Source organism: Myripristis murdjan, chromosome 20 (assembly GCF_902150065.1).
Source record: "Myripristis murdjan chromosome 20, fMyrMur1.1, whole genome shotgun sequence".
NCBI classification, from domain to species: domain Eukaryota; kingdom Metazoa; phylum Chordata; class Actinopteri; order Holocentriformes; family Holocentridae; genus Myripristis; species Myripristis murdjan.
The window spans coordinates 6,123,210-6,136,877 of NC_043999.1; the positions used below are offsets into that span (position 1 = coordinate 6,123,210).

At 40.8% G+C, this 13,668-nt stretch overlaps 1 protein-coding gene across 1 annotated transcript; it reads left to right on the forward strand.

Annotated features, from left to right (window-relative positions):
* Positions 1 to 17: 17 nt before the first annotated feature.
* adgrg2a (adhesion G protein-coupled receptor G2a) lies at positions 18 to 10,498 on the forward strand. Its single transcript, XM_030079934.1, has 15 exons — positions 18 to 573; positions 1,837 to 1,928; positions 2,533 to 2,669; positions 2,762 to 2,918; positions 3,677 to 3,832; positions 4,021 to 4,143; positions 5,658 to 5,703; positions 5,788 to 5,891; positions 6,374 to 6,498; positions 6,970 to 7,238; positions 7,342 to 7,441; positions 8,329 to 8,615; positions 9,297 to 9,398; positions 9,531 to 9,650; positions 9,758 to 10,498. Exons 1-15 carry the CDS (start codon positions 39 to 41, stop codon positions 9,856 to 9,858), a joined length of 2,454 nt encoding a protein of 817 aa, XP_029935794.1. The 5' UTR covers positions 18 to 38; the 3' UTR covers positions 9,859 to 10,498.
* The last annotated feature ends 3,170 nt before the right edge of the window (positions 10,499 to 13,668 follow it).

Consider the following 13,668-nt stretch of genomic DNA (forward strand, 5'->3'; position numbering starts at 1 on the left):
GGACAACACAGCAGAATACAACTGTTCCTTACAATAACATGACAATATATACAGCTGCCATCCAAGGTAATGAAACGCTGTTCAATGCCACAACATCTCCAGATAACTTGACTCTGGACAATCAAACTTCTACTGTAGACAACACAACGATATTCACAGCTGCTCCAAGTAATGTACCAGGGAACAATCAGACAAATTACACATTGAGTGTGCCTTACAATGTCACAACAAACGCCCAAAATGACACCAGTTACAGTCCTTCCCTCAGCCCCAACACGTCTGCAGTGACTAACTTCACCTTCAACTCAACTCCAGTCGATGTCAACTCCAACCTCAGTCAAACAACCAAAGGACCTGGCTTCAATCTGACAACAGGAATACCAATCAACCCATCCCGAGAGCCCAATGCTACAACTGCAACCACCGCAGCTACACAAACCACAACCACAAATGGTTCCCTTACAGCCCAGACTATTCAGAGCAGCAGCACCACCGCTGACGTTTGGCTGACTACTACAACAACTGCACCAGTCCAAACCACCATGGCCACCAGCAAAACCACAACTCCTTCTGGTATGTACTGTAACGGTGGAGAATGCAAGAGCAGAGTTAATAATTTGGTTAAAGCTGCACAAGGGGAATTTATCACTGTGGTCGCCAAAGGTGGCACCAATAGGTAACTTTTGATTTTTTTACGTTTTTAAAGTTTGAAGGACTTCACTATCCAGAAATTGTGCGAAGTGTCATAATTTCATAAGAAGTAATTGTAAAAAAAGACTCTTTAATGAGTGTTAATGAGTTCAATTCGATTTTTTTTTATTAAAAGAGAAGATGGGGCGCCATCTTTTCTTGTTTAGTTTGCATTTGTTGTGCAGCCCAATAGTTTGTTGTCTGTTGAGCTGTCAGCCCCAACTTCTATGCTCTGTTGTAAATATCAAAGTTGTGCAGCTACACAAAATCTGAAAATGTGATTGGCTGGTAGGGTTCTCTGACTGTGCCGCCATCTTTAGTATTTTAAATTTTCCCTAGCTAGCTGATGACTGCCCATTCATCCCATATCCAGTCTTGGATGAAGAATTTAGACACTGCTGTTTAAGATAATGTTTTTTTTTTTATTTCATTCTTAAAGAGTGTGGTATCCCTGTGGCTTTTTAACCACACAACATGTTTATTTTTTCTGACTTTTAAAAATGGAGAAAAAAAAATGTATTTTATTAGTTTGTAAGATTTTGGTTGCACTTCCGGACTTTACGGTCGGAGAATCATAAACACTTAGATAATCATAATGCTCCTCAGTCAAGTCCAATCATCCCTGCCATCTGTCTCTCTGAAGGCTGATGGGTGAATGGGGACGTGCTCTGCAAGAAAAATAAAATGCTGATTCACCCAAACACTTCCTGCTTCCAAATGCCTTCCTGATGTTATAAATTCCCAAAATGCCGACTCCATGGATTGCATGATTTTAATATGGACATCTGATGGTTAAATCTGTGTGACCTGCAGTCTCAGCTTCAAAATGTTTCATGTTTAAGTTTCAGTTTATTACTTCTGTGTCTGTGTTCTGCTGTGTAGAAGATTTCCCACCAGTAAGGTCTTGTCTTGATTATTCATTAAGATTACATTTTCAGATTCAGGCCAATAATACAGATGCATTTTCAATAGAAATCTTGCCTTTGGTGCAGCTTTCGCCTTGGTTATTGTCTTTTAATAATAATGTTATGAACATAAATGAGGAACTGACTCACTGACTCTCCTTACCAAGTACCACAGTTTGTACAGTGGGTTCACCGAGGCCTATTCATTGCCTGTTATATAACGGTTATAATATTTCCCCAGTGACCCAAGTGATGACCACAGAAAGCCAGGAGGCAGAAGTGGGGCAACTACTGGATCAAACACAGGATGCTTCCCAGCTGAACTCCTCCCAGGTGAAGCTATTCATCTGTTCAGTAATGCATAATTTGCAGAGTGTCATTCCAAATGATAGATATTAAGAGAAAAAAAAAAAGCAAAATGATACCTTGTATTAATGAATGGTTGGTATAAAGAGTTATTTTTGCTTTCGAGCAAATCAGCCTTATATTTATGAATAATTGACTGAGGTAATGATTATTTCTCACCTCAGATGTATAGCCATTTGCAGCCAAACCCTTGAATTTTCATTCAATACACTTTAATGAACAAATGTTCTATTTCATCAACCACTTTAGAAAAAAAAATGTGAAAGTTAAGTTTCCATAAAATCTGTAATGATACTGTGTGTGAAAGTGTGGAAGGATTTGCTTTCATTCAGTGCTATCAACAGTTTTCTTAATTTCTTCGTTATTAAATGATATTTAATTTGAACCCCCACTTTTTAAGCAGGTGTTTTATTTCAATTTCATTATTATTTGTGAATGTCTTGATTTCTCTGTTTTGTTGCTTTGTATTTTATTTCTCTTCTCCCATTTCAAGTGCATTGCATTACATTTTAATGTATGCATTATGAATGACATTTGATTGACTGATTTCTATTTTTCGTGGATATTTTAGGTGGAGCAAGTGGTGGGGAAGCTGGAGAAGCTTCTAGAAGGTCCGACTGTGTCTCAGTCTGTGGGAGAGAAAGCCGTCAGTGTCATCAGCAATCTGATGGAGGGCGACGCGACCGCCTTGTCTTCATCTGCCAATAGGTACAGCACACTCAGCCTCCCCAGCTCCCCACCCACCCTCACACATACGTTTGATTTTCCCATAATGCCTTTGTGTGCCGTCCTGCTGACAGGCTGATACGAACAGTGGACGATCTGGGGTTTAAGCTGCTGTTCGCGGGTGAGAGTGTGATCCTGGCGTCTGATTCGCTCAGCCTGACAGTCAAGAAGGTGGATGGGACTAATTTCCCAGCAACATCCATCAACATCATCAACACTAATGACGTTCAGGTAGTTCAGATTTTATCATCTTGCAAATTCAAATTATGCAAAATGAATGAATACAAACTCTGTGGGTGACACATTTTTCTTCTGTAATCATGATGAAGACCAACGTGTCACCAAATTTTACTAGTTGGCCAATTGCCCTCTCATAACCAACATAAGTCACCTTCATGAAAAGAAAATACATAAAAATGGCACCTGCAGTTCACAGTATCACCACATTATGATTTTGTGGTACAGGAAGATTATCTTCATATTAAATGTGTCCACAGTGTTTCAGAATACATGCTTATTTCTTAAATGTTTTTTGAGATTATTTGTGCATGAACCCCCTGCATGAAGGCCTAACTGCAAGTGGAAAATGCAGAAATATTTATGAAACCCGTGTTTCTGAGTTGTGATGTTTCATGAAACAGTTTTCTACATCAGCAGCAAAATCGCTGCTCTGCACTTTTCAGCAAAACGGAGAGGGCAGCTTTTCAATATTTGGCTCATGTAGTTTTATGAATCCCACTGAAAAACACATGTTTCTAACACCGTCCATTTGATGTTTTGAGATTTTCATGGATACTCGATATTTCTGACCAGAGCACTTGAATACTAATAAGTTCGGATGCTTTGCTTGCCATGTGGGATGAACTTTCCACTTGACACATGGTATTTTTGGCCCCTCTGTCTTTTTTTAAAATTATTATTTGTAGAACTGAACACATGTCAAAAGTTCTCTAATTAAGCATGTGTGTGTGTGTGTGTGTGTGTTCCAGCTCAATACCCTGGGGGTGTCCCGGTCCAGGAGGTCAGACACTGCCCTGGGCTCTGTACTCCTGCCGTCGTCTCTCACCGAGGGGCTGAGTCCTGAGGAGCAGCAGCAGGCCAGCAGGGTCCAGTTCACCTTCTACACCACCTCCTCCCTCTTCCAGGTACATGCAAAGTCATTTCAAATGAAATATTCAAATGAAAACATGATACCCACGCAGACTTCAGTTGTTTTGTGTGCATCTCATTTCATGCTTTACAGTATCTCTTTTACCCTAAGCACGTGTCACAGACTTTCCTTTGCTGCCCAGATGAAAAAGGTTGATAACCCCTGTGTGTCCTTCTCTTGCAGGACTCTGCATTGGGAAACCAAACCATTGTCAGTCCAGTCCTGGCCTCCAGCGTGGCAAACCTATCAATTAGCAACTTGAGAGAGAACATTCAATTCACCATCCGCAACACCGAGCCTGTGCCTGTGAGTGTGTGCACATGTGCTGTATGAATTGGTTCATGTTAAGCTGCAAATGCCAGACGTTGCTCATGTTACTCACCAGCCACATGATGTTAACCAAAGCTCTCAAGTCTCATGCACCGGGCGTGAGACACACGCATTTCAACCCGTTCACACGCTCACACGCCACACCTTGTGTTTCTCACACAGAGAAATTACCAGGTTAACACCCACCAAGTTGCGCCGCTATTTTTTATAACAGTGGAACAGGTAGAGGAATCTGTATTTTTGACTGTGTTTTCAATAATGAAAATACGGTCAAATATAAAAATACAGGCTATGTTTGGTCTGCTTGGCTATTATGACCCTGACACACATGCGATTTTTTTCATATGTGGTCGGTGGTAGTTTTTGCGCCTATTATTACTATTATTATTATTATTACACATGCTGAATCGGCTGCTCGTTGGGTTTTCTTCTTTTTCACGTAGCCATTTTTGCAGGGAGAGATAGCAGGAGCACTTGGGGTGTCACGTTATACCGGGTTACTGAGACTGTTTTATATTTTTATAAAGATACCCATTTTATAATAGGCCTACCCATAATAATTTTATAACAATACCCATAATAATTTGAATATATTTTAGTTTTTTCTTTCCTTTTGTGCCCCCCTACCCCCCACAATCATCTGTCTCCTCCTCAACCCGCCACCGCCAAAATCTCACTCTGAGCTCAGTTCAAAACTTGAGAGCCCTGTGTTAACTATTGTGTAAATCAGTCTTAAGAAGCCAGTAAAAGTGTTGCTGTGACAAGAAATTATGGTTTTCAAGCAAAGGGCTGGCATTTTCTAAACACTGGATTGGTCAGATACAATGGAATGACATGTTCCCAATCGAAAAATACAGAAATTACCCATGTTTACTGAATACATTAAATCATAAAACTGTCTGTTTTTATTGGGGATTATCAAAATCAATTGTCATTGCTGAATATAACCCTCAAAAGCTGTGTTGGACAGGACAGCGTTAATATAAGCGGTGTGCTCGATGTTGCACATTTAGTTAGGACACAGCCGTTTCTCCCAGCTAATTCAAGTGGCTTTGTATAAACACGCCAGCACTACTGATGATGCAGTGAGCCTTGGCTGTTCCTGTTGTTACTGCCAGCCAAGTCATCGTCTGATGCAAACTGAGCTGCAGCGTAAATTTCTAGGATCTTTATGTGCACTCAGTGTTTTGAAATCATACTTGCACTATTAGACCTTATGTCAAATGTGTCACGTGGGGAGACACAAGAACACAAAATAATGCATATTTAAGAAGACTCTATGTGTCCACTTATGCTTCAGTCAGTATACATATTGTTAAAAAAAAAAAAAAAAGAAAAGAAAACGTGTAAAAGTTCAGCACTTAAAAGTCATAATAAACCTTCCAAAGTAATACCCAAAAAGTGAAATGGTGATGAGTGTTCATGTGGTTTTATGTGGTTTGCGTGACACTTTCTCCTCTTATCAGTACTTCCTTTTCTGTTGTCTGCAGGCAAACTATGTGGCCTCCTGTGTATTTTGGGACTTCACTTTAAATGGTGAGTGCACGCCCAGTCTAGCTGTTTATGTGTCAAAATGCCACAGGTGTTAATGCTCCTGTTTGTCGTGTCTCTTACGCCCAGGCGGCGGAGGAGGCTGGAACCCCGATGGCTGCTTTGCTGTTAACGCCACGGAGGAATACACAACCTGCAGCTGTAACCATCTCACCTCCTTTGCAATCCTACTGGTCAGTGTGTGTGTGTGTGTGTTTGTGTGTGTTGGTGACCAGGACGATAACCTGGGCTGTTTTTCACAAAGCAAAAGTGGCAAGTTAGACAATTATCTTTGAAAATAATCACCAACAATGGAGAAGATAAATGAAGGTTGTGAAAAGAGTGACGTAGTTTGTAATAATAATAATAACGTAAAATAGCACAACATTATCAACAAACCAAACATCATCAGACAATTGTAATAAAACGGTCTCGCTTTGGTGACTCCCATCATTTCTCATAAGAATAATCATATCAGTCATCGACATTCATGAATTGCATCAGAACACAGTTCGAACCCACTTCAAAGCAAGGACATAAAACAAACATGCATATGCTAATATTATGCTGATATGATCTTACTTGTTTGGTTTTACTAGGAATCCTAGCGGCTGTGTTGTGCACCAGTTGGGCACGAGTATTTACAATGCAAATGTGTGCGTGATCTCTTTGACAGGACGTGTCCAGAGGAGTGCTAACCAACCGTCAGCACGCTCTCATTCTCACGTACATCACCTACATCGGCTGTGGAATCTCGGCCATATTTCTTGCTGTCACCTTACTGACCTACATTTCCTTCCAGTAAGAATCTGTCCATCTATCTATCTATCTATCTATCTATCTATCTATCTATCTATCTATCTATCTATCTATCTATCTATTTAGGCTATAGGGCACTTTCAGTGTTAGTGCAAAAGTTTGGATACATTTCCAACTGTAAGTGAAGAATTCATTTACAAAAACAATTTTTGAACAACTCAGGAAATTGGTTTTGTTTAGTTAAGTTTAGTTTAGTGATTTTGCATCTATTAAAATTTTAAAATAGTACACACACATAAGAAAAACAGTAAGAGCAATTGCTTGCAAAGACAACTAAATAAAACAATTCAAAGGGGCTTACTGAGTGAGTTCTCCCATTTATCAGCATGATTTCATAGAGGTGCAAACATCTGTAATATATTGGTGTGTTGATATATCAGTCTAACCCTTTTATTTTATTATTATTATTATTATTTTTTTTTTTTACAACTTTTTACTACCCTTTCGTTGCAGAAAATTGCTTCGGGACATTCCCTCCAAGATCCTGGTGCAGCTCTGCCTGTCCCTTCTCTTCCTCAACCTGATCTTCCTCCTGGACAGCTGGTTGGCGCTCTACCCGGCTACTGGGCTGTGCATCAGCACCGCCTTCTTTCTGCACTACTTCCTGCTGACTTCCTTCACCTGGGCGGGGCTCGAGGCGCTCCACATGTACCTGAGCATCGTCCAAGTGTTCACCCCTTACCTGAGCCGATACATGCTCAAGTTCTCACTGATGGGCTGGGGCGAGTATACCTAAACACTGAGCCAGAAAATGTCACTGTTTCACTGTGAATCGTTTGTCGTGTATTGTATGGTTTTGTAAAAGAACCAATGTGGTGTTTGCAGGCCTTCCTCTCATCGTGGTGATAATTATAATAGCAGTCGACAAAGACAACTATGGTCTGGTGACATATGGGAAATACACAGACGGACCTTCAGATGACTTGTAAGTTAAAGCACTCTAGAGTCTTAACCTTTGTGTGCAAATGCTTTTTTTTCATCTTTGCTGAATGTTTGAATGTCAGGATCATAGATTTGTACATCTTAAAGTTCTGTTCGCAGATCATCTTTCATATAGCCCAATAGGTAGGGCATGGCACTGTTACGGCCAGGGCCAGGGGGGCCACCGTGTCCATCCAACGTAGAGCTACTATTAGGGCTTGATCCGTATATTTGTTTGCTTAATTTGAAGATTAGGGAACAGACTATGGATTGGGCTCCATCCACCTGAACGTCTGACACGCGTGATTTCTGAGCCTCTGCTGCCTGTTTTGGATAAAACTTGGGAAAATTACGGATTTTGGCACAGGGATCCAACATTTTGATAGATTTTTATGCTGATATCCAGTATCCTGAAACTGAAAAGGCTACAGACAAACAGTTTATAAATCTGGCAAGATTTATAGACCTTCCCTCTAGCACCACCAGCAGGATGGGTGGGGCATCTGCATTGAAAATAACTTGTTCGCACCTGTTTTCTTTGCACATTATATTTATTCATTCAGTTGTTCAGAAACACAGAATAATGGTATTTTTGGCATGAAATAATAATAATAATAATAATAATAACAACAACAACAACAACAACAACAATAATAATAATAATAATAATAATAATAATAATGATAACAATAATAATAATAATAATAATAATAATAATAATAATAATAAAGCAATCTGATATGAGTGCCAAATGTCAGCTTATGGCATTCAAAGTACAAAAATATCACTATCATCCAAATCCTAGATTCTAATAATATTTTATTCTTTCAAATGTTAACTAGAGTTTGATTCTTATGACCCGTGTATGTGTCTATGTCTGTTACCTTGTAGCTGCTGGCTGCGTAATGACATAGCCTTCTACGTGGGTGTGGTGGCCTACTTCCTCCTGATATTTTCACTGAGCCTCCTGGTCTTCATCGTCGTCTTGGTCCAGCTGTCCCGGATCAAGAGGCAGAACCCGCAGAACCAGTCGCCTAACCGGGGAGTGATGACCGACCTGCGCAGCATCGCCGGCCTCATCATCCTGCTCGGCCTCACCTGGGGTTTCGCCCTGTTTGCCTGGGGACCGCTCTACCTGCCCTTCATTTACCTCTTCTCCATATTCAACTCTCTTCAGGGTGACACAGCTACACCTCGAATAAAGTTTTTCACAAAATTCCATACTCACCTTTTGAAATACCATTATTACTTTTCAAATAATAATGAGCGATAGCCTAAAACTGGAATAACTTATTGCACTGCTGTGAAGCATGGTATCTTCAGTTATTGGTTTACAAAATGGTAACACTTTTATGGTTGCAATCCATAACATGTTAACAATAATGCATAACAAATTTCACATTGTTATATTTTTTTTCTTAAATGACAATTAAAATTATCATATAGACAACTTGTAAAGATTAATTATCCAGGGCAGGGGTCACCCAAGATGTGTCTTTAATAAAGCCAAAGACTCCCATTCATAGCAATTTTGCCTTTTTGACCCTAATGTGAAAAGATAATTCTGTAAAAATAAATACAATTATTTGTTATTTTACTTAGAAGGTCCTGGAATATCCCCAGATGCTACTTTGAAAGCTACTTTGTGGGAATCCTTGGGAATTTTGCATTGAAAATGATCAAATTTCTATACAAAACACATAGTATTAACACAAAAAATGGGTATCAGCAGCTTCAATCCAGAAATCTTAGCCTTGAAAAAAACTGTAATGGCTGAAATCCAATACAAAAATGTCCCATGAAAGCAAGCAAATCAACAATTTTGCTTCCTCCCTTCTATATTGTTTTCTGTCTTCCAGGTTTCTTCATCTTCGTGTTTCACTGCGCTGTCAAGGAGAATGTCCGCAGGCAGTGGAGAACTTACCTCTGCTGTGGGAGACTGCGATTGGCTGAAAACTCAGGTATGCGCTCTCTCCACAAGTTTTATTGGACAGGTTAGATAAATCACTGAGCAAACTCATTGGTTAATCTGGCCAATGATAGAAATGAGTTTTCTGACATCCATGCTCTTGGACATGGACCCTGTTCTACAGAATGGAGTCGGACAGCGACCCACAATCGTAAGGTGCAGTCCGTTACCATGGCAAACAGCTCTGTTCTCAACCCCGCCTCTCGAAGTTCCTCCATCATCAGCGATGGCACCAATAGCAGCGGTAAGATCATAAGTAGCAGTTTACAAGGTCTTGCATATTACATGTGGACATAACTTCCATACTTCTAGCATGATCTACCAATGTCTTGTTGTGTCCGTCCACTACAGGCTCCGTGTTTGCAGACAGCGGAATTTCTGACGGCTCCAACAGCGATGTTATTCTCAACGAGATTCACAGACATAATGCTGTATCGCAAGACGTGTCCTGAAAGCAGCATCAGCACTGATTCGTCTTAGTGGACTATAACAAATTCAGCGAGAAAGCTGAGAGGACCATCGGAGATTCTTGATCTTCTCACAACTCAAGGGACCACAGACAGTCGCAAGTGTAGATGTAGAGGGTTCCAAGAGTCTGGTCTGTTAGAGAAAACCCCCAAAAATAACAAGAGATGAGGTAATCCTGAGGTGTTGGAGAAGACAGAAAATGGTTTTAAGGTGAAGAAGACAGTGAGAAGAGGATGGTCAAAGACGACTGAGACAGCCAGGGGCTCTTGTGTCACCTGGCTCTCCACCAAGGGTGACAGCGCTAAGATCCGATCGTACACTGATCCTGTGCAATCCGTGGAAGATGTAACTCCATACTGTGATTGTAATTTGACAGTAGAGTGTAATTTAAAAGTCACATGATTGTGCAGCAGGTGTGTTTCTGACTGAAAAAGGACACATCTGTGGTTGAAGCTGTGACTCAGTGACTGTGCATTACTATACTTCTTTGTTTCAGAGCTGTTAGTGTACGGCACACATGAAATATGACATTTACGTTGTTTTCAGTCCTTGAGAAAGGTTGCTGCATTTTGAAGATTAGCAGTTATATATATGTGAGTTAAACTACAATTATCCAACCTTAAACACTTTAACACCAGCAATGTATCTTGTGCCTCTGTCATTTTTTCTTATTCCTGCAGATAACTGGCTAAACATCATTATATATTATTAAATATTAAATATTAAGTATTTCCAGTACAGATGTAATGGAGCCATGTAACAGCAAGCTAACACATTAACGGTAAATGCCAGGTGTTTGTGTTTATGTTCAACAGTCATACAGGGATAAAAACCACTGTGGACAAGTTAGAGATATCAAATTCTCTGAAGTGGCCATAATGCAATTTAGCCATGAGAAAAGCTTTGAAGAGGGGTTATGACTCTCATTTTTTCCTTGTCCCTCTAAGGGTTGTCACAAGGCACCCTGGGAAACATAGCAGTTCACTAAATGAAGCAAATTTAGGGGAAATGGGTGCACCAGAAAAGAAAATTACAACACTTCATCACAAAGTAAGTCCTTGAATGCACTGGCCATTTACAAATTCTTGGTATCGCACACTGCATCAGAGTATCTGTGGGTGAATTTTCCCTTTCAGTGTGAGATGTGTATGTTTTATTCCACTGAAATTAAATGCTGACATCACTGTTCAGAGTTTATGGCATGTAGTGTGGTATTAAAGTAGTTATGAGAATTTATTTATAACTGCAGCCACTCTATTTATGTACTTTTTAATGAGGACAGGCACTGCTCCTTGTCTTTTCACAAGAACATGAAATGGAGGATGTAATGAAATTTCAACTCGTTACTTGGTCATTATCTCCTCTCTGTGTCAGAGTTTCATGTCCGCGGATTTTAATCAACGCTTTTCCATGAAAGACCGCCGGTTAGCATCAGCTTGCCCTCCCATCTCATCACAGTGCTGTGTAACCTTCAGCAGCATGTCACACGCCCACACACACACCTCAGTTTCAATCATGCCTGCGAAGGTCGGCCCCACAGGCAGGTTGCGGTTAGTTATTAAAAGTTTTACATGAGTTCAAGTCTTAGAACAAAGTGACCTCCAACACGGACCGAATATGAGTGCACAGTGTACAGTATGAATAATGGAGAGGTAACACCGCATGCGACAGTGACGGGTACAAATGTCTTGAATTCCTCTCTGCGTTCAGATGCCGTTCCCCTAAACGAGCCAACCTACGCCACAGCTCGCTGCTAAACCACACAGAGAAGAAATTGCTGAAATGTGGCGTTTGCATCTTGAGTTCTTATTGAAACACAACAGCCACTGAGACTGTTGTCATCAACTATGTCAGCGCGCACAGGAATCTAAGGCAGCCTCGGTTGGCGGATGAATAATGGGACCAACTTACAGTGAGACAAGGGTAATTTGGCTTGAATGCCTTTGCACATTGAGACACCGTTTCAAGGACCGATTCCAAATTCAAGCAAGTTCACAAATGTTCCACCAGATGTCAGTGTAGGCCTACTTCTTCTCAGTCTTGTCAGGAAACAACCCAGGTGGAGTAACATACCATGTTTTTGCTGGTCATTACAAAACACAATTTGATGTTAGGAGCCTTGCTAAAAGGGCACATCAGTGAGAAAAGATCCCTAAATTCAGTTTTCCCTTGTGCAGTGTTTGAAGAGAGTACCAGTGCTCCCAAAAAATCCATTTCCACAGTCTTCATCAAGCGTATATCCAGCATTTGACTGAATAAGTCCACATATTGATGCTACCAAATCCAGCTCAGGTGTGTTTGGTTGGGTGTCAGATTATCCATCGGTTAACTGTGAGATTAAAAGCTCAAAGTCAAGTTTTTCAAGTTACCACCACATCACAATAAACAATTCTGTGAGAAAGACAGGGAATGCAGCTGGTGAACAAGCAGAAAGAAATGACTTACATATCGTAATTCATCAAATCATAATTACTGTCAAAATTATTTATATAGATCCCTTTATCATCTGACCTCTGAGATCCTGTCAGATTCAGTTTGACGAGCCACCTGTATGCCGAACAAATGTGGCTGTCAACAAATGGCTTATTTGACACATTTTTCTTGCTTTTGTATGACGGACCCAGATACACCCACATTAGCTAAGGGTCAGTTTATTCTTTGGCCTGTGCTGGCTTGGCTCTTACTTAACTTTGAAGGTTAACTTTTAGTGCAAGCGCTGCCTACACTTGCATTCACAGCACTATCAATGATGGTGAAAGTAGTGAGAGAGAAAAGGCGTGAGAGAGAGAAAGAAAGAGAGGGGGGGGGTGGATACAGAAAAGGAAGAAAAAAGCACAGATGGATCAAAATCGATTAACGTTTCTTTTCTAAATGGATATTTTACGACCCATCTCATGCCAAGAAAAAGGGTAAATAAATTCCCCCTCTAAAGTTCATTAACAAAGGATTGACCCCCTCGCTCCGCTGTGACATAGAAATCTGTGCGCTATCCTCTATTATCGCAGGCCATCAATATTTAATCCAGGTCAAATGAAAGGTCTGTCGCTCCCTGGGGGTTGGTTCCTCAGCGTAAGACATGACCAGCATTCTTATACGCCTCATATGGCAAGCTTTCATTTTCTTTGAATAAAAATGTATACACGTCTCTATATTCTAGAGGTTTCGTTTAGTGTTTACCCATTAGGTAGTTTACGTAGCTGTAGGTTAAACCTTTATTGATATGGGGGAGGTTTACTGGGCACGGATGCCTCGCAAACCTACCCACTCGCATCTGGGAGCTGTCTGGTTTTCCACCGAGTGCCTTGCTCAAGAGCATCTGAGCACTGGGAGGAAACTTATTCAATCATCACCCCTTCTTTGCCTTTCCCAGCTGACAAATTTGCTCTCAAACCCGCCCACCAGCCTTTACTCTACCTTTACTGTTTATCCTGCGCTGGATGTCCCTCCTTTTGTGGTAAATCTCTCAAAGCAAAGAGGCGAGCTCTGCCTCAGGCGTCGGAAATAAAGACACTCTTACTTTTACCTGTGTTTTACTTAGTGCCTGAAAAGGGGACGCACTGTGGGACAGGCTGAAACTTTGATTCAGGTCTGTGTGAGCGCGTGCTATCGGCTCTGTTTTCAGCGCCTCACCTGGGGAACTTTGATAGCCTTCAGCTGAACTAACGTTTCCAACTCAGATAAACTGCAAACCTCAGACCTGCAATATCTCTGACTCAACTCACATCTCACTCAGCTCACACAGATATAGAAATATTGCATGCATTTATTTTCCAATAAAATGAAAGACTGCAGAT